Source organism: Corvus brachyrhynchos, unplaced genomic scaffold, assembly GCF_000691975.1.
Source record: "Corvus brachyrhynchos isolate BGI_N302 unplaced genomic scaffold, ASM69197v1 scaffold142, whole genome shotgun sequence".
In the NCBI taxonomy this organism is placed as follows: domain Eukaryota; kingdom Metazoa; phylum Chordata; class Aves; order Passeriformes; family Corvidae; genus Corvus; species Corvus brachyrhynchos.
In genome coordinates, this window is record NW_008237226.1 from 5,307,441 (window position 1) to 5,327,079 (window position 19,639).

Consider the following 19,639-nt stretch of genomic DNA (forward strand, 5'->3'; position numbering starts at 1 on the left):
TGGCTTAGAAGCTCCTAAGGGATCTCCTGTAAGTTGGTCCTAATTTTCTTTGATTAAGGAAAGTATTAGAGAAAAATGTTTTTTCTTTCTGCAGAGGCAGGTCTTCTATTTATTGGTAAACACAGCTGAGAAATTAAATTTTTGTTTGCTCGACTTTTGTATATATCTAACCCTTAATTTAGCAGTATCACTTGTAATGGTCAAAGGAAATGAAATCTTATTGTTCAGTCTGACTGATTTTTTACTCTGGAGATTGCTGAACTTGACCCATCCCTCATATGTCACCGTCAGACATCAGATGACGCTTTGGGCTCAAAATGTTGCCAGGTTCTTTGGAATAGGCCAAGTCTCAATTATGCATACTAACTGGAATTCAGCCTCCATGGAATGACTGCATTATGGTGAACCAGGTGTAACACCCTAAATTTAGTCACTCCCCACTTATAATGACAGATTTCAAAAGGTGTATTGGCCAATGCTGAAGAACATTGATGGGCTTGTTCATGTTCTTCAACTGGAGTACATTTGCAAATATTTAGCATGCAAGCCAAATTCTGACAGAGTTCAAGTTTTATGCAGCTGTTTTCTTGAGCAAAGTTTTCATTTTTATTCTGTTTGGACAGTTTTCCTCTTTCTGCTGGTAATTTTCAGTGTCAAAAGCCATCAAAAAGATGGATTTTCAGTGTCAAAAGCCACCAAAAGAATGATACATGTCCCTGTGGGTGAAATCTCATCCACATAATTCAGTATTTTCACAGCGTTACTCAGCTGGGTTGTTTTATTATGAGAAAAATGAAACTTTGAAAACATTTCCACCTCCATAACGTACTTGGTAAAATTTAAATGCAAAAACATAAAAACCCAACCAAAACAATTCCTGTCTGGCAAAAGCTGAGTCTTATATTTTCCAGTCATTGTGTGACTACTTAATCATTCTTTAAAATAACGTATGAGACATTAGAAGTTTGTTTGTGAAAATGTAAGAATGGCTTTCTGACTTCCAGCGTTATGTGTTTTCAGCATCCTGTGTATTGTGTGAATGTAGTTGGAACACAGAATGCACACAATCTTATTACTGTCTCTACGGATGGCAAAATGTGCTCCTGGAGCCTGGACATGCTCTCAACTCCACAGGTGGGTTTATTTTCACCTACACGGGGGGAAAAAGTGTCTTTGGTAGAGCAGGATACCTGCATAGTGGAACATAGCTCCTAAAAGCCAAAATCTCGCATCCTGTGCAAACTAAAACCAATGGATGCACTTGAAAGAGTACAGCTTGCTTCCAGCAGTCTCTGCTAAGAGCCAAACCCCATTTCCTTTACCACAAATCATGTAATTATTGTAATACGTTAATACATAGGTCAGTTTCAAGTGAAAATGAAGTAGTCCATTTTAAAGTACGGTAATTACAGAAGTCGCCTGTGGTATACATTGCACTTATTCTACAGCATTGTTTAACAAATATGGACTAGATTGCACTGCTGCTGAACACACCCTAGGCACTGCAGGTTTCCAAGGCACACAGTCAGAAACTCAGAAACTTACTTTGCTGGCAACCTTCAGTAGCCAAAGAAACAAACAATGCAAATCAAAAGTTTTAGAACTAATCCTCCCCCTCTGGAATGTTTGCTGCTATTGTCTTTCCCCCCACTCCTCTCCTTTGTATCAGAAATGAAAGGAAACACAGGAAAATTGCCCAAACCACTAGTGATTATAATAATGGAAACTAAACAAAGAATCTGATGCTGAAAAAGGTGTACAGAAAGCATCTTTTAAGTGTTATCTTCTGAAGTAGTACATTTTCTATTTCAACACATCACTCATTTTTATACACAATTTCTTAGAAAAAAATTTAATATCATTTTTACTAAGCAGCATGGGATCTGATCTTGTTTCGAAATGCTGCACAGAAACTCCCGGTAATGATTCCATTAATCATGCATTAATGTGCAATTACTATTGAATTATTCGCTTTTCAGTGTTGACACAAGAGGTGGGACTCCTCTATCCTAACCTGAGCCATCTGAAAGTTGATGTGTCAAGCCTAAGTTCGAAATTCAAGTTTTCTGTACAGTTGAGGTAGAGAGAGGCTGCTACTTCTGGAGGATGACTCATCCCATCCAAGAGTGAAATGCCATTTCAGATACCCACCCTGGGACATGGAACTGTCCTGTCTTAGGGTGGGAGAGGATTCTGGAAGCCATCACATCTACTCCCCTACTCAAACGGAAGCCAACTTCAAAGTTCGACCACATCGCTCATGTAAGGCAACAGTGTGGGGCTGGTAGTTGTGCCCTGGGACTGTGAGAAACCAGTACTCTTCTGCAGTAGAAATGGAGGCACCTAAAACGGCCCAGGCATATATGTTCAGGCACCCGAATCCCTTCCACAGTTTCTCACCTAAACATCAAGAAGATAAATCCCACCCCTGCATATTCACTTACTGGAATACTAAAGTCTGAAGCACAGATCTGTGAACATCTGAGTTCCAGTACCTCATCACTCAAATGGCATTTCCCTGCTCCAAAACTGACTCTCAACAAGGATGGGAACACACCCCACATTACACTGAAGTTTGGCACATGTCTCATGGTGATCTAGAAAAGAAAGGCACAGGACTTGACATCAAGCTGCATGCCATAGCTTTAAACTGGGAGGAGTAAAGTGTTGCTGATGTGTGTCAGTCTGAAACTTTCCAAAGACACAGATCCAGAGCACTTGTGTACAGCCATGGTGTGGGTGCTGGGAGGAGAGAGTCCACCACAGTCTATGGCTATATCTCTGCAGACATTAAATGATGATCTCACCCCAGAAGATTTTAACAAAAATATATGGTCTCTCTGCCATAGTAACAGAATTTCTTTCTCTCTCTCTTTCTCTCTCACTCACATATTTACAGAAATATGGGGTGGTCTCCCAATGCATTTTCCATGTCTTATTTTGCCTTTATAATAGAACCAAATTTATTTAAAAGGAAAGTATAAACCAAGCTGCAATATTTCTTTATGGATTTGCATCGCTCTCCTCTCACAGGGATACCCACTTTCTTTGCAGCAAAAAAGCCCTTCTGAGAAAAACCCTACTGGCTTTCGCCCTAGAAGAGCAGCAGCATAGACTTTTTAAACATAGGGAACATGCCCACTTAAAGAGCTAAAAATGAAAATGGTGAAACCATTCAGGCCTTTTGTGGATTCTTGGGTTACACCATTTAGGCTGAAAAACCAAAAAGTTGTGCAAAATCTGCTCAAAGCATACACATCTTGCAACAGCCACAAACTTGCACGGTGATTGTATTTGCAATTGCAAAAGTGGGCATGCTGATTTACTTTAAAATACAGCTACCAAATAAAAACAGAAAACATTCCTAGAGTGTTTATGGTTACCTCTGAAAATCCCTGAAAAGCAACGCTTAGAATGTTGGTAGTGACAGGACCCCAACTTTGTAATTTTGTTCTGCAAAGGGACAAATGACACGGTGCAATAAATGCCTCACATGCGCACAATATTACATGTGCTTCCTGACAATTGATTTCCAGAATGTTTCTAAATAGAAGGGTATTGCATGATTTGTTAAAGCCTGAGGCTGGCAAATGTAACCATTAAGGTATTACCTGTAGTTTCTGTACCATTAGATTTTAAATTCTCACCTGTTATCTCTGGCTGATTTAAGATGATGCAGAAAAGACCAGTGCCTTCCTGCCAGTCTCAAATGTGTGACAGATAGCACTGGGGATGGTAAGAGCATCCTGGTTTTGTGACATTGCATCTTCTCACAATGTCTTACGTAGAAGCCAGAGTCCTGTGTCTGGGTCAAATGATTTCATCTTCCTCTCCTGCTTCCCCATGTAATATTCAGAAATCAGTTATAAAAAAAAAAACCAACCCAGACTAACAAAAGGAGGATCACAGCATAATAACAAAAGCCTGTTTTGGTAGGAGAGCATGGAGCTGGTATACAATAAGTCCAAACCAGTGGCGGTCACAGGAATGGCTTTCCCAACAGGAGATGTCAATAACTTTGTCGTTGGCAGTGAAGAGGGAACAGTCTACACAGCCTGTCGTCATGGAAGGTGAAGTTCAGCATTTTGTACTTATAAAACATTCTGTGCCTGTGTTGATGAGAGATAGCCAAGTGTGTGTTCAATGTTTTTTTCTCTTGGATCAACGATGTCTGTACTGTTCCTGTGACCAGCTCAGGAGCTGCCTGACTTTGAGCAACTGTGCTGACAGTATTGCTAAATTGCTTCTATTTAGGCATATACTGATAGTCTGTATGGCAGCTGATGGTTTGAACAAGTCTTAGGCTGTTAAGATAAATGAAGCATGCCTAAGGGCATTTCTCATTTCTGAACTTTCAGACTTGCCTGATTTGTTCCTCACAAGAGGAGGAAGGTGCCAGATCCTCTTTTTAGCACACCTTTGTAGAAACCTACTGACTGTCGACAAAAGCTCTTCTGCTCCTGCCTGTCTTTCCTGGAGCTTTTTGCTATCATCCCTGGTTTATTTCCAGAGGCTCCTGTGTCCTTCAGCCCAGCACAGTGAAGAGCCATATGTTATCTGGAAAAAAGGTGTGTCAAAGCACAGCAGATACCCAGGATGGCCTTAGTGCTCCAGAATTCCCCTTACCCCACTGACTACGTGGCAGATAGCTGGGATGAAATAAGAGGTGTCCTTCTTATCCGGCACTGCAGGACTCAGCCTCTGCTCCAGCACATGCTGTGAGGTCTGGCACGGGGAGCCTAAGTGAGGCCACACTGTCCACACAGGAGAGGTGATGGGACACTGCACCAGCTGGATGAAGGACCAGTTTTCTCTGGTGCAGCTCCATATCTGCTTTCAGTACACTGTACTCACACTGGCACAGGGCTGACAAGCTCATCAGAGCTGTGGCTATTTTTAATGTATATTCTTCCACTCGCAATTTTTCTATAATCTAGCTAAAAGGGTAATTTCATTATTCCCTTTTCTGTGTACACTGTGAGACAGCACTGACAACTGATCTGGCATAATTTGCTTCCAGGAAGAAGAAAACTGTGCACATTCTCTCTTACACAGCATTGTATTTTTCCTTCCAAATAGCTATTCTAACCTCCAGCTGATGAAATGCACATCTCCCCTTGTTCAAAGTAATGACTGTATGATACTTGATAGCAGGATCAGTTCCTTCACTTTTTGTGAAAAAGCATTTGCTTCCTAGTGACTTGATTGACTGCTATGAAAATTTATCTTAGATATTTAAGAGAAAAAGAATTGCCCATCATAATTCATTAACATATCTGCATTTTTATTTAATGGTTATTCCTTGTGAAAATGGCTTACTCAGAGGCATAAGCTACAGTATAATTACAATTTAGAATTATTTTATAATTATACATAAATGTTATTTCAAGCGACAGGAGTAGACAGTATATGTAGAAGTGAGTACGGTAAGTCTTGAGAAGTAAGAGAAATTCTCCCTGTGCTGAATTCTGAGCATTAATTTTGCCCATTGGAATAAACTTCTGCAGGCAAAGGCTTTAGCAAAGGGAGAAAGATTTACAGGTTAAATAGAACTTTAAAAGGAAACAGGAACCTAAGAGTAAAGAAAAATTATGTTAAATCACCAGGTGGTAAATTACTCTCTGCATGTAAATCTTTCTTCTTCCTGCAGTAAAGCTGGCATTGGTGAAATTTTTGAAGGCCACCAAGGACCTGTCACAGGAATCAATTGTCACATGGCAGTGGGTCCAATAGACTTTTCCCATCTCTTTGTCACATCATCATTTGACTGGACAGTGAAATTGTGGACCACAAAGGTAAGAAATATGAGTTGGGCTGGGACAAGTAATGCTACTTGTGCAAATTCTGTTGTCAGAAATACTTTTAATACCATCTATCAAGTCCTAAGAACAAATTAATTGAAAGGTTGTGGTTAGAATGGGCACAGTGATAAAATCATAGGTAAAATATATAGCTAGTGTAACTCTCAGTCATATTTGCCCTGGAGCATACCTTGCCCTTTAGCTGGCCTGCATTTCAGTATTAACCCTAGTGCTGAGCACTTTCATGAGGCAAGGAGATGAGGATGTCCTGGACTCCCAGCCATCAAACAATCCATTCAGCACTCCTGTGCAGGCTAAATTGCAAGGCTAATACTATGCACCGTGGTGGTGCAGCAGCAGGAACACTTCCCTCTGATGAAGCAACAGGGGAAGTGCACATACAACTTAGCGCAATCAATATCACTTGTGAAATTCACTGCTGGAGGAGGCCGTGATAGCCAAAAGATAAAATGTCCCCATGACATTAGAAGCAGGGTGAAGTACATGCTGGAACTTACATTCATGACCACCAGGGATCTGTTGCTGACTACTCTGTGGCACTCTGCCTGTGACCTCTTTCAGAGAGAGCAGCAGAACAGCAGAAATGTCACAGTCCTGTGAAACTTTGAGACCCCAACACTCCATGGGACAGACTAAACAGACCAACCTGGTTTATTGTACAGGCTGAGTAAAACAGGACAATGAGAGGTAAAATCCTAATTATATAAGTCATCTAAATTTATTTTTTTATACACCAGAGTGGAGAACTGCCTTCCAAATGTCAGGTTCTTGTCTTAACCAAGTTGGTTTTGTGCCTGCATTTGGTTCACATCTTGAGCTGCACCCAGCAGAGTTCCAGTACTGGAAGCTGACCCCAGTCAGGAAGTATCTCAGCATGTGTTCTTCCAAGACATCAGGGCTTGGAGATGATAGAACAGATGCACAGCAAATGTAAATACAGAAGTGATCAGAAGGGCTCATGTGACAACCTTGTGCTGGAAGAAGAAGCACAGTTACCTAGATGATAACTTGAATCAGCTTCCATAGTGGCTTCCCAATGCATTTGTTAATGGCCTGATCCAATGTGTGTGCTAATTAACAGGTATCTTTTCCTAATCAGCAGTGACCATAGCTGGTGCTTTTGTCTTGAGCATTATGTTTCAGGAAACTTGTAATGAGAAAGGTGCATTATTTACCTAAGTCACATATATACATCACTAGACCCAGCCTTAACCAATGCAAAAGTGGTCCAGAGAAGTGGATGTGGGCAGGCTGGAATGGGTCTGGGATGGTTCCTAGGTGGTCAATGTTAGAAAGGGCTGCAGGATAGCCATGGGATGGACAGCTTAGATGTTGGCTCAAAGATAGGCCATCTGGATGTGAGACAAGGGAGTCGTGGGCAGTGGTGACTGGGGACAAGGGAGTACAGGAGTGTTGAAGCTGAGTAAGAGGAGAAGAATTTGTGGGGAGTGCCGGGAAGATGAAAGGCAAGTATTGAATTCCAAACACACATGTACAGAAAAGTCTTGGATGCGTATTCAACCATCAGCTTGAGGTTGAATATGGCAATAAGAGCCTCATTCATCTGCAGCTTAAACGAAACTGTATTAAGGGATAATAAAGCCTGATTTTTATTTTTAACTCTTGGGATTTTAGAAGTTAGTAGTAACACTAACACAGCACATTTTGGGCACAAAGACACTGCAGATAGTAATATAGTCAGCCTTGTGGAATATTTCAGTGCCAAAATGGTTGGGTCTGATTTTGTTCAAGACAATCAGTTTTCAAAGAACCAACCCATTTAAATTTCTAATATCTATCAACCTGTGGCTCATCTGGCAAGAGGGGCTTCCTGAGAAAGCTGTTTGACTGAGCTGGGCGAGCTGTGATGTGCATGTGACACACCACAGCACCGCTCAGAGCTGGAAGCTGCGTTGCTGTTTTGGATCACTCGCTTTCTTCTGGAGCAGGTTTGAGCAGCAGCAGCAGCCCCAGGCTGCTGCCCTGCCAGCCACTGCCCTGTGAAAACATCCTCTGAGACAGTAGACAAGTACTTGAATTGTGATGAATATTTTCTTTTTCTCCCCATTCAACTGCATCAGTTTATTTCCATATTGTCTGAATAATTTTCTTGGCTGGAGCTACTACATATTTAAGGCTCTCTTTGTTCAGTTCGTATAGTCAGGGCTCAGTCAATCAGTGGGCTCTGAAAAAAAAAATAGTGGATTGATATGAAGTATTGAGTGCTTCTGCTGGCTTACAATATTTTAGTCAGAATTGGTTTATTCCTTTAGTTTCTTATTTGTAATTTTAATCTTCCTATCAGCATCCAAAGCCGTATTGCTTTCCTGCTTCTACCAGTGTTGTCTACTTAATCCTGTGCACATTATCCTCTTTGGTCATGAAATTCAATTCCTTTCTGTTTCACAGGTTCAGAGTCAATGTCCAATTGTAAAGTGAACCATAAAAGCTTTGTGTTTATATTGTCTATTGATGTTGTGTAGCATCCTGGGGTGCTTACAAGAAAGGCACTTTCATAGCAGGAATTTGACTGATGGATTTAAAGCACCATCTCCCTTAAAAACTCTTTCTTGACATTTTATAATCTGTTTTTGTGGTTAACACATTTTCTAGCTAAAGGCAGTTCAACCGGATGACTGAGAATAAGATTTTCACTAGCAGATGAATGAGCGTTTTGTAGATAACACTAATACAAGGTTCACATTATCATCCATCACATTAGCCAATAATTAGATCCCTCTGTGAATAGCAAGCAACCAGAAGCAACAGGAAAAGAAACAGAATTTGCAAAGGGAGTTACTTGATAACCACGGCATTATCTGGTTCCTGATGAAGTTAGTAGGGCTTTCAACTTGAATTCATGCTACACCATGTGAGCAAGTCTTGGATGCAGAGCTGTCAAATGGAAGTCCCGATGTGAAGTGTCTGTGGAGCTCTGCCCTTAATTAGGCAGTGTCGGTACGATGCTTTGAAGAGGTAAAGTGCTAAGTGGAAATGCTAAGTGTTGTTAATTAATTAAACACTAATCCTCATGAATGAATAGCATGAGGTTAAATAATGAAATGTAAGTATTGTTATTATTACAGCAATTGCTGTTTGGAGAGCAAATTTTTTGATACTGTGTCAAGAGATGGGAGCTATCCTGAAAATTTTAAAGCATAGCGAAACATACGCTAGTTTCAGCTAAAGCCTAGAAGATGGCTTGTTTTCTGCTAAGGGAGTTAAAAAGGGTCTGTACAGAGAGGTGGATTTTGCTAGCTTTTTCATCCTTCACATGTCTTCTTCAGCTCTTACCCTTCCACTGAGGTGATGCCTTTTCCTGGTCTTAAAATGAAGAATCAAACACATTTAGAAGGGAAAAAGGGATTTTACCTCTGTATTTCTTTTAAGGATCCTTAGGTGCACCATGTTGCAGTGGAATGCACCGTAATGACCACCGCAATGCACACCCCCAAAAGATCTGGTATAACATTATAGGTCTTACTAATTAGCATATCTATCAAAGATGGTAATACCATCATCAGAAGGAGGCTCAGAGGTGAGCAGACTGGTAGTAGGGCCACCACATAACCATTAGCAGGAGCCAGAGGTCATGTGTGCCCTCAGTGACAGACCACCCATTGTGTGTCTGTGCTCAGTTTTGCTTTACTAGTATGTGCATCAGTGGTAGTGCCTTCCTCGTCCCTCTCCTTTGTCTTTTTTTCTTATGCTCCTCACATGCTGCTCTTCTGTTATGCTGTGCTGTTCCAGTCTGCAGTTTGTTGTGCTTTTTGAGAAACCCCATTTTAAACAGCAAACATTTCCATTTCTATGCTATGTGCCTTCACGTACATTTCTGTACCTTGAATATCTTTTGCCCACGTGTTTGTTGATAACCTGGGTACAACCCAGTCTTCCTGTGTCTTGGAGAAAATTATTTTACCTGTCATACCTTCCTATCAGCATGTAGCTTCAGACTCCACTGGTTTTCATTTGGCCATCTCCTCCAAGGTCCAGCTGAAGCCTACCACTAGAAAAATGCAAAGAAGCACGTGGTGGTGGTGCTGGTGGTGTTACTAAAGGCAGGTACCTCCACCCTTCCCCAGAAGCTGTGCTGGTGGTGTTACCAAAGGCAGGTACCTCCACCCTTCCCCAGAAGCCTTGCTGATAGGATCTGATCAGATCCACTTGATAGACCAAATTTACTGTGATGGAAAATAGTGTTGCAGAATGAACCAGAGCACTACTTGATGGTCACCAAGAAAATGCATGCACACATGGCCAATTTTTTTAAGTTTACCAAAATAGCAGGCTGTGATTTTTTGAGATTAAGAATTTACTGGTTTTTTACATTACAGATACCATTTTTCAAGTTATCTGGTTACAGGCTAAGATTTTTTTCTATTATAATTTCAATTGCCTTAAATGGGTGAGAGCCTCTTGTGTTCCAGTTAGCATTGTCTGAAGTTAAAAATCCAAGTAGAAATGTAGTCAAACATGTACTTAGGATGAAAGGACAGTAAACTTAGTGAACTATTACAACAACTTAGTGAATTGTTCCTCGTGAAAATTTTTTGCAACTGTAATTGGAAAATCTGGAGTCAATGACTTGATTTAATGAAGTCCTGTGGCTGGTGGTTAGAATGGATCACAGATTAGAGGCACTGATGTTAGTGGTTAATGGTATACACCATTTCCCTACCTTATGGAAGATGTTCCTATCCCAGTGAATATGCAGTTATTTATGAAGAGTGTAGGACCTCCACAAGAGTATCCTGTAAGCCTCTGGGTCATGCTCCAAGGGTCTGCCTGAGCAGGACAGGAACGCGTGTCTTCTGTAAGGGGAGGAAGGGATGATCTTGCCGTTTTGCTCTGAGCTCTGTCTTGTGCCTATAAACAACTCTGGTTTCACTGACGGCAGGATCTTCTCAGAGTAAAGCTTTGATTTTAATGTGTTGGCACTTCTTGATGAAGCCCGTTCTGTCCACTTGGGGCCAGCCCTACTTCTTTCTCCAGTTTTTAACAGGATCAAACAGACCTCCAGCAGCAAAATGGGACTAGTGAAATGCAGAGATTACTCAGGTATTTTATCTTGCATATGCTTGAGTGTAGAGAAGAGCTGGACTTTATGAGATTTAGAACATAAAGTCTTGAACATGTTCATTCTTAATGTTTTTTTCTAAGCTTTCCTAAATCCTTTGGGCCATATCTTCTCATATTATCATATAAGGCATTTTAGGTGACGCTTACTTCATATGAATTTGGATCCTCCTGGATCATTTATTATGTAGAGCTTTCACACTTTGGTCTCTTATGCAGCCACTGGAAAGAAGTAACTGTACTGCATGCATTAGACATCTCTTGGAGAGACCACCATTACTGCCCACCACAGTTGCTGTAGCTTTTGGTGGCTTTCTTGCATCTGGACAGCCTCAGGCCATATCTAAACTGGCAGACATGTCAGCACTTTTGAGCTCCTGCGTCTGTCTTCTTATTCTGGTTTCTCCCAAACCACTACCAGGAAGGAATCAGCCTCTTTATCCCACACCACACACACACATGCATACATATGTACCTTGATTTGCAGCCAGAATCCTGTGGAATCCTTTACAACTCCTCCCTCTGACTGATTTTGGTGGGGCTCAAATGTCTATCTCAGGGGACAATTTCACTGCTCTTATTTTGGATACATGACTAGAATGGTCTCCCTCACTGCTCCATTACTACACAAAGCTCCTTCTTTTCTCTTTGATAAAAGCAATTAAAACGATTCATTTGATTAATCACTGTCCAAATGATAACTTTATCTCATTACAGGGAATGACAAAGGGTGATAAAATAGCATGCTGGGATTTCACGGAAATGGTCTCTCTGTGGTGTGAGTTCAGAATTTTGAGTTTTGTCCAAAAACAAGGCAATGAATGAATTTGCTTCAGAGCTCACTTTCTGTGAAAAGGCCAAGCTGACTTGTGGAAGAGGGTGGAGTTGCCTGTTCAGACAGGATTTTTTTAGGTTTTGCCCTTTACCTCTGGAGCCAGAGGTCTGGCTCTCATCCAGCTGAACAAAAAAAAAAAAAAACCTAAACCCCAAACGTATTTTCTAGGTAATTTTAAAGAGCAAAACCAAAGTGAAGTCAGGTGCCTTGAAATCAGTCCCAAGTTCTTCACTTGAAATACTTCTCATTATTTCAGTTTTCTGTGTAGCCATATTTGATAAGTGTTAGGAAAATACTCATCAGATGACCAACATACTTAATTTACTCACATGAAACATGGTGCTTCTTTGCGATACATTTAGTGAAGAATGGCACACACACAAATAAAACAGTCATCTAAAACAGTGAGTTCTAAAAAACTCAGTGGGCTAAACTGTATTTCAGAAAACCCTAATATAAATCCAGCTGTAAGCAGTGAAAGCTCTATTTGCACATGGAAAGCAGAATTGGATTTCAGGAGCTTATATAATCTGTGCAAAACAAAGTCATCATTCCTTTTTTCCCTGAAATCAAAACGCAAACCTCCCACTGACAGTTCTGTTGCAGAATTACGCTGGAGGATCAAGCTCACATGCAATAGTGAAACATTTCAGGACAATTATCAGTATATAAAGCCCAGGACTTCTTCCCTAATGGAAATTTTCTCCCACCTGCTTCATGCAGCCATTCTTTCTCTGCCATGTGAGAGACTTTTGTTATCAGTAAAAAAAAAGGAACTGTGTTCAAAGTCCTACAAGATGAAGTCGTCTTCAATAATAATTAGGCTCAAAATCATTGCTTGCTGACCCATGAAAGCCCTGTGGGCATCCTGGTGGCAGCAGCTACAAATACTAATCTTGACTGTTTAGCAGACAGTGCTGTAACATCAGGCTGTGTCAGCCATCCTGCAATGTTCCTCATGCTCTTGCTTCCTGGCAGCTGAACTGCAGCAGCAGCAGGGTCACTTGAAAGCCTGGCAATTCGCTGAGTACAGACACACTGCTGGGCCAGGTACTCTGCAATGAAGCAGCATTTTCCATTAAAAAGAAAAATTGAATTTTCAGGGGCCTCATACTGAATGTTCCTGTCAGAATCACAGGGGTGGGAAACAACCAAACCTCAGCTACATTATCCCACTCCTCTCCTCGCCTTGCAATTTGAGCTAAACTACCTCTCTTTAACAACGTGAGGCCCGAAGCAGGGAGACCAGTCCCACTGACCCCAGAAAAGGTACATGCAGGACCTGAGTGTGTGCTGCTGCCTCTCCTGCATGACAGGAAAGCACTAGTGCACCAATCCAGTTTCTCCCAATTCATCCTACTCATTCTCCAGCTCTGCTTCCTTGTCCCATCTATGTGGGATATAAACAGGGAGTGACAGCTGGAGGTAGAAGACCAAATGTGCCCTTCAGTGTTTCACTCTGTTTTCAGTGTTTCCTCTGACCAGGATTTGGTCATTCTTCCATCAACATGCCTTGCTTATATTTCTCAGCAAGTCCCTCGAGCTTCCCTGAAAAATAATCCAGGATTATAGTGATAAAAAGGCAGGAGTATGAACTACAGAAACTGTGAATCATTTTGCTAGGCAAGGACAGTAAGACTTCTGTAGTGTTTGAGCTTCTTAAAAGAAATTGAGCCATTTTTAGAAGTAGGTACAAACGCCAAAAGAAAACAGTAGTATTTCTAAAGTCTCTTGATACAAATGCATAGTTAGTAGTTTAGGAAGAAGTGTTGTCCTGCTTAGAGCATGTTTTAAATAAAAGGTGGAAAACCTGATTACCTTTTAGCAATGAAGTCAGCAGTCTGAGGAAATACGGAACAAATGGCAGATACCTGTATAGGCTTTTCCAGTGTTGCTGTCTGCACTTGCCACCAGCTTGATGTGGGTGAACGAAGCAGAGAATAGTAAACCTCACACAGTGGAAACCCATAGGCACAACTCTTTTAAGTGTGGATTAAGAGGGGCTCCAGATTAGGAATGAAACTGGATGATCTAAAATGCAGAAACAAGAACACACCAGCCTGGCCAGAAGGAACTAGGGACAAAAGTGAGCTGAGGAATACTGTAAGCCAGTCTGCCTTACACCCATTCTGATGGTTTTAAACTTCATCCTCTGCAAGCAGATCTTTTAAATCATTTAAATTTACAGTAGGCATCAAGTAATGCACATTTATATCAAACTCACTGAAAATAGCCTCTCAGCTAATATGCAGTGGTGAAGAGGAATGCCATGCTTTCTGCTTTTTTTCTTTAGAAAATAAAAAGGTCTTTTTCCATTGGATAAGTGGAAAGGCATGGTAGAAGAGAACTTTTGCAGTAGAGCAGCAGAGCCAGAATGTGTTGCACCTCTGCTGAGTACTTAAAAGAGTTAAGAAGGATTAACCAAATAAGCAGTTTACCTGTCAGTAAAACTAGCTTCCAGGCTATCTCCACAGATTTCAAAAGCTCTGCTGTTTGAATTTCTGATGCTCTTAAAAGACAAGTGTTGTCTGACTTTCCAAGTTCTTTTATTTTTTTCTTCATGCCATAGCATTAGACATTAAGATCAGTTCTCATTAAAACTGCCTGTGCCAATCATCAAACCTTTTTTCCTTTGCTTCCTTCTTTTATACTCACTCGTGGCGCTTTGACTTTGAAGGAAACCACAAAAATGTAATCATCAGGTTATCTCCAGACTTGGTCTGCTCTCGTAGCCCCTTTCCTTTCGGTCTTACCCTTGTCCCCTCCTCCATCTGTAATAATTCCCACATGTTTATGCAAAAATATTGGACTTTCTTTCATTATTGACAATTAAGAAAGGCAAGTTTCAGCCTCTCTGCAAGAACAATACTTTCTAAAAGTGAACAGTTTTCTGCCTTGTCTGTCTGCAACTTTTAGGATGCCAAACTAAATCAGTGTAACAATACTACAGCACTTAAACAAAAGGGTTGTGAAGAGTGTAGGGATCATTTCCAGACTCATTTCTTTCCCTCTGTTGCTACTGAGTCTAAAACTTAAGCATGTTACCTTGCCAATCAAGCCAGTTTAGACTTGATTCAGTGACCTAGTAATTATCCGACAGTGAGGTGACACAACATACAGACAGGTCATAGCCCAGTGAAATGTTCTCCGAGTCCCAGAGGGTCATCTGCAATCCAGCACTGAAACTGACTGCCAGAAGGAATTTTAAGGCAGGTAAAGAGTTTTTACTCATGTAACTCAGTTTAGAGTACCTCAGTACTAGTGCCTCTGGTTTATGACATCTAGTAACAGTTCCTGGGAGTGCTGTAACTTTTAAAAATGAGCATAAACTGAACTAAGTCAAGTCCCACAAGTATAGTATCAAAGCAGGAGCTATTGGGTAATCCTAGATCATTGTAACTATTAGAAAACAGATTTGGGAGAAACATGATAGTCCAGAACTGGCAAAATTCCTGTGGAGATCAGTCAGTGTGAATGAAAACCACGGTCTCTTTGACTGCGTATAAATGGAGAGAGAACATGAAGGCTTTCAAGAGTAGTAGAGCCTTATACAGAGCAGAGGACTTAACTCCCCACCACAAGAGGTATGGAAAAGTAACCCCAAACGGCTGATAGCTGGTGTCCCAAGAAGGACACCATTGAAGGGGAAAAGGTCACAACCAGAGTAAAACTGATTTGAAGAGTATTTGCCTCAATATTCCCAGCAGCTTTTAGTTTCTGCTATACTGTCTGCATGTTTTGAGTTGGCCTGGGTAAGTGTCACAGTCAAAAGGGAAACAATGAGCCTGGATTCAGCAACATATTAAGAGGTCTCTTTCAAGATGGAGAAGACCGGGCATATAAAATACTGAACAAGCTCAGATCCTACCCTGAGCAGAAGTTCCACAAGCTGTGCCCTGTCCTAGTTTCTTTCACATCATCTGGTCAGTGTGACACCAGAGCACTCACTTTAAAGGAAGACAGAAGATTGTACCTTCCCTACGTGTTTGCAGGTTGTGGTTTTGGGTTTTCTTTTAATCAATAAACACTGTTTATACAATACTTGGTCCCACAGGGGCTAACTTCATAGAATCATAGAATGGTTTGGGTTGAAAGGTCTTTAAAGATCATCTCATTCCCACCTCCTATTCCCTGGTTTGTTCAAGGGCCAGACAGAGGAACAGACACACTGCTCAGGACCACTCTGGCTCTGCTCTTTCCAAGTGCCTGAAAGCCTGAGCTTGAGCTTAAACAAACAACATCAGCTTGTCTGGAAAGTTTCTCTGCCAAGGACTAATGAATCTGTCATATTTGCTGCACACCTAGAAAAATCGAATCATCTTGAATCAACTTACAGTACTGCACAACACTCATGGCTGTTGTTAATATGGTGTGAGCCAGAAGTATGGTGTTTGGCTTATCGTCTTTAGAATAGAAGACAATTGAGTGGAAAGAAAGAACTGGAGGCAGCAGAGTGTGTGGTGTCACCACACATCTGTACTGCTGAAGGTACAGTCTAGGAAAGTACCTTAAAGTGGAGCTGACACCCACAGAAATTGCGGCAATGTGGAAAAAAAATGCTCTTTTCATGAAATGGGCAAAGCCAGTAGTTTTTTTCATGGCTTTTCAGAAGTCAGATGCTAGTTAAAACCTGTGGATATATATACATTCCTTTATATGGATAATTAGCTACTTTATGTGTGGCACCTCCTGGATTAAAGAAAGTTCTTCTATGCAAATAAGTGGCATAGAGTGGTCAAATATATATGTGTAAAAAACCCCCTCTTTTATATAAATGTGTAGAATTTATTTTGGTGAGCTTCTTATTTCATGGACAAGTGTTAGTTCCTAGACAGCCCATGGGTATTTAAAATGTTTACTCTTCACTGTCCTCTTAAACAATGCCTCTATACAAACACTGAGGATAAATGATTGACTTTGATAACATGTTTCAATAAATGAGAAAAAAATCATGTCTTGAAATTGGCTTTTTGCTTTTTCCATTAAATGCTCAAATCATGTCCTTTTGGAATCAATGGCAAAACTCCATTGATTCATTAGAGCCGTATTTTCACCCTACACTCTACTTTTTCAGTAATGAGTAGATTTGGCCCAAGTTTTTCTGAAGATACTGCTTTAAACTATTTCTTCTGTTCTATTGAATAACAGAGTAGGTTGATACTGAAGAATGAAAGCTCATCAAGTTTAAATTTCAGTTGTTTTATAATAATAGCCATATGTTAGTTATGGATTGTGTAGGTCTGAAGTTTTGGTAATTTAAAACTGCTTTAAAGTGACCTTTACGTGGTTCCACATTTCAACATTTTCTAAAAGCAGTCGGTATCGGTCCTTACTCATAAATCGTTGCACTAAAAGATCTGCAGGCCTGGGCCCGTAGTTAACAGGCCTGCAGTAAGGAAGTGCTGCGAGCATTTATACACACACTTAAACCCAGAAACGGAGTCTTCTCAATGAAATCAACGTAACTGCTCTCAGACCAGGACGATATGTAAACTTTTAAGAAAGGCCAGTTGCTGTTAGTATTGAAGACAGGAGGTGAAGCAAGATGGACCTTATGCAGTTGTTGTGTTCTTCTCTAGCTAAACAGTGCAAGAAGACAAGACAGGATGGGAAATACTTCTTCTTTTTTCACTGGCAGATAGTCACACTGGGAGGACTATCTGCGATTCTGGGGGCAGTATGAAGGTGCAGCTCAGCTCCACTACCACTGCCTGATTTCTGCCATATGATTTCTCCCTGATTTCCCAACCACACTGTAGCTGATCTTGCCTTTTGGTTGGGCTGCTCACAATCCTGCAATTTCTTACTTCTTTGCAGTGCTCCACGCCCTATTCTTCTCTATTCATTTGTGTGTCATTCCTTGCATGTCTGAGATCTTTCTCAAGATCCATATTATTCCTGTTGTCCACACTTTCCCTCTGACTTTCTATCTGACCGAGTACTTCCACTGTTATGGTAAAGGCATTTCATTTTTGGTATTTGAGGCTTTTCACCTCAAATACCAGCATTTCAAAAGTGTTTTTATTTTGATAACAGGGAAACAGAGGTACATCAGCTAAAGGTATTTGCCAGAGACTACACAACATGTGTAGATATAGGCTAGCACCAAATCTCCTCACCCTTCCTTCTAATGCCTTGGTCTTTAGGCATGAAGTGGAAAATAAAGTAGCAGAACTAAAAAGACCATTAAAAAAGTGCCACACTCAAGATCAAAACAAGTTTTGATATGCTGACAAAAAGGAAATGCTGATTGAAACCTGCCCTGGATTGATTGATATCTTAATAGGCCCTTAATTCCTGTGGAATTTTGTTACTTCTCCCATGACATTAAATGTTAAAGTGCTGCATGTGCAGCACTTCTCCCATGAATAAGAAAAATACCAACCACCTAGCAGTTGACCAGATTTCCTTTCCTTTTGATATACTGCTATCTTCAATGCCCACCAGGATTTAGACACTTGATGTATTTGAACCTGAATTAGATGTTTTCAGTGAAAATAGTGCAGAATTGGGAATCCATGTGGCCCTCTCTAAATACTATTTCCCAGCTCACAGTTGTAATGATTCACTTTGAAATTTCCTATGAAATACCTCTGCCTATTCAAAAGTTTGGTCTTCATTTGGCCCTAAACCCTGCAAAAGGTTTAGCACAGGCATGTAAGTAACTCCAGTGATAATATGCTAAGCAGACACATACTTGTGTTTGGAGAACAAGACCTTCTTCAGGTACAAAAATATTTTTGTAATTTTTCCTTTTCTTTTGCAAAACTCCAGCCTGGGAAAAGAAATTAAAATCTTGCATAAATTTGAGATTATAAAGTCAAGCTCTAATTTAATTTCATTGTTACACAAAATGTTTGCTAGTCTTAGAAAATGGACAAAAACCGTTTGGCCGGTTACGAAAATTTGAGACCTGATCCTGTAATCAAAGCATCTTTCATTAATTCAAGCAGAGGAAAACCCAGCCTCTGGAATAAATCCCTATGTGTTTTCAATGTGTTTTCAAAAGACAAAGTCAGGTAATTACATCTCTGAATACTTTCAGTAATTTTTTGTGATACCTGTGATGGCCAGAAATGTTTCAGAATTGTTTACAATACAGTGCTGCAACAGCAATGTACCACATCAATACTCAGAGACATGGCAGCATAGAGATGGACACATACCTGTCCTATGTACTGACCCTGCAGTGCTTCCAGCCCCAGCATCCACCCAAGCACCATGGGGTGCAAGAGGACCAAACCCAAAACTAGCCAGGACCCATCTATAAATAGATATCAAACCAACTGCTTTATTGGTTTAATAATATACGAAAGGAAAGCTATATAATAATTGCAATTAGTCACTCCAGTTTTCGGAAAAATAATGCATGGCTATACATTGAGGCACTCCGGACAATGTTTCCTTTGTAAAATGCGCGAGGGTGCATTCCAGAGGCATCTGACCGAGATGTTCTAGGGGTGCGCCTCGGACACGCACAGGGTCCGCTCCGTGGTGCTGCATTTCCCGGGGGCGGGGGGACCGCGGGCGCCCGTCCCGTCGGGCCGCGCTCGCCAGGGAGGCGGCAGGGAGCGGCAGGAGGAGGGAGGCAGTGAGGGGGACCCTCGCAGAAGTCCCATTGTTTAGATTTCTGTCACAAGCCATGCGAATACTTAATTTCTTTCATCTCTGGAGTTTTCATTATCATTCAAATTTCATTTTCCATTAATTGATCGGGGATTAGCGAAGCCATTATGCAAAAATTAAAGACAAGCCAGATGCGATGAATAATTCATGAGGGACAATTACACTTTATTCCTGGTGTACTTCCTAACTTCCCTCCGACTCCCCGCCTGCTGCAGATAACAGCCTTCCCTCCCTCCCCGGCTCCCTCCCCTCCGGAGCGCGCCGGGCGCGGGGATCC

General features: G+C 41.0%; 1 protein-coding gene across 6 annotated transcripts in view; it reads left to right on the forward strand.

Moving 5' to 3' along the window:
* Positions 1-19,639, forward strand: part of DYNC1I1 (dynein cytoplasmic 1 intermediate chain 1) — a 174,060-nt gene that overhangs the window by 129,435 nt on the left and 24,986 nt on the right. For all 6 annotated transcript variants that reach the window (XM_008629916.2, XM_008629918.2, XM_008629917.2 and 3 more), the window contains 3 exons: positions 1,021-1,134; positions 3,937-4,070; positions 5,651-5,795. In XM_008629916.2, the coding sequence (XP_008628138.1) occupies positions 1,021-1,134; positions 3,937-4,070; positions 5,651-5,795 (393 nt within the window). The remainder of the gene's footprint in view (positions 1-1,020; positions 1,135-3,936; positions 4,071-5,650; positions 5,796-19,639) is intronic.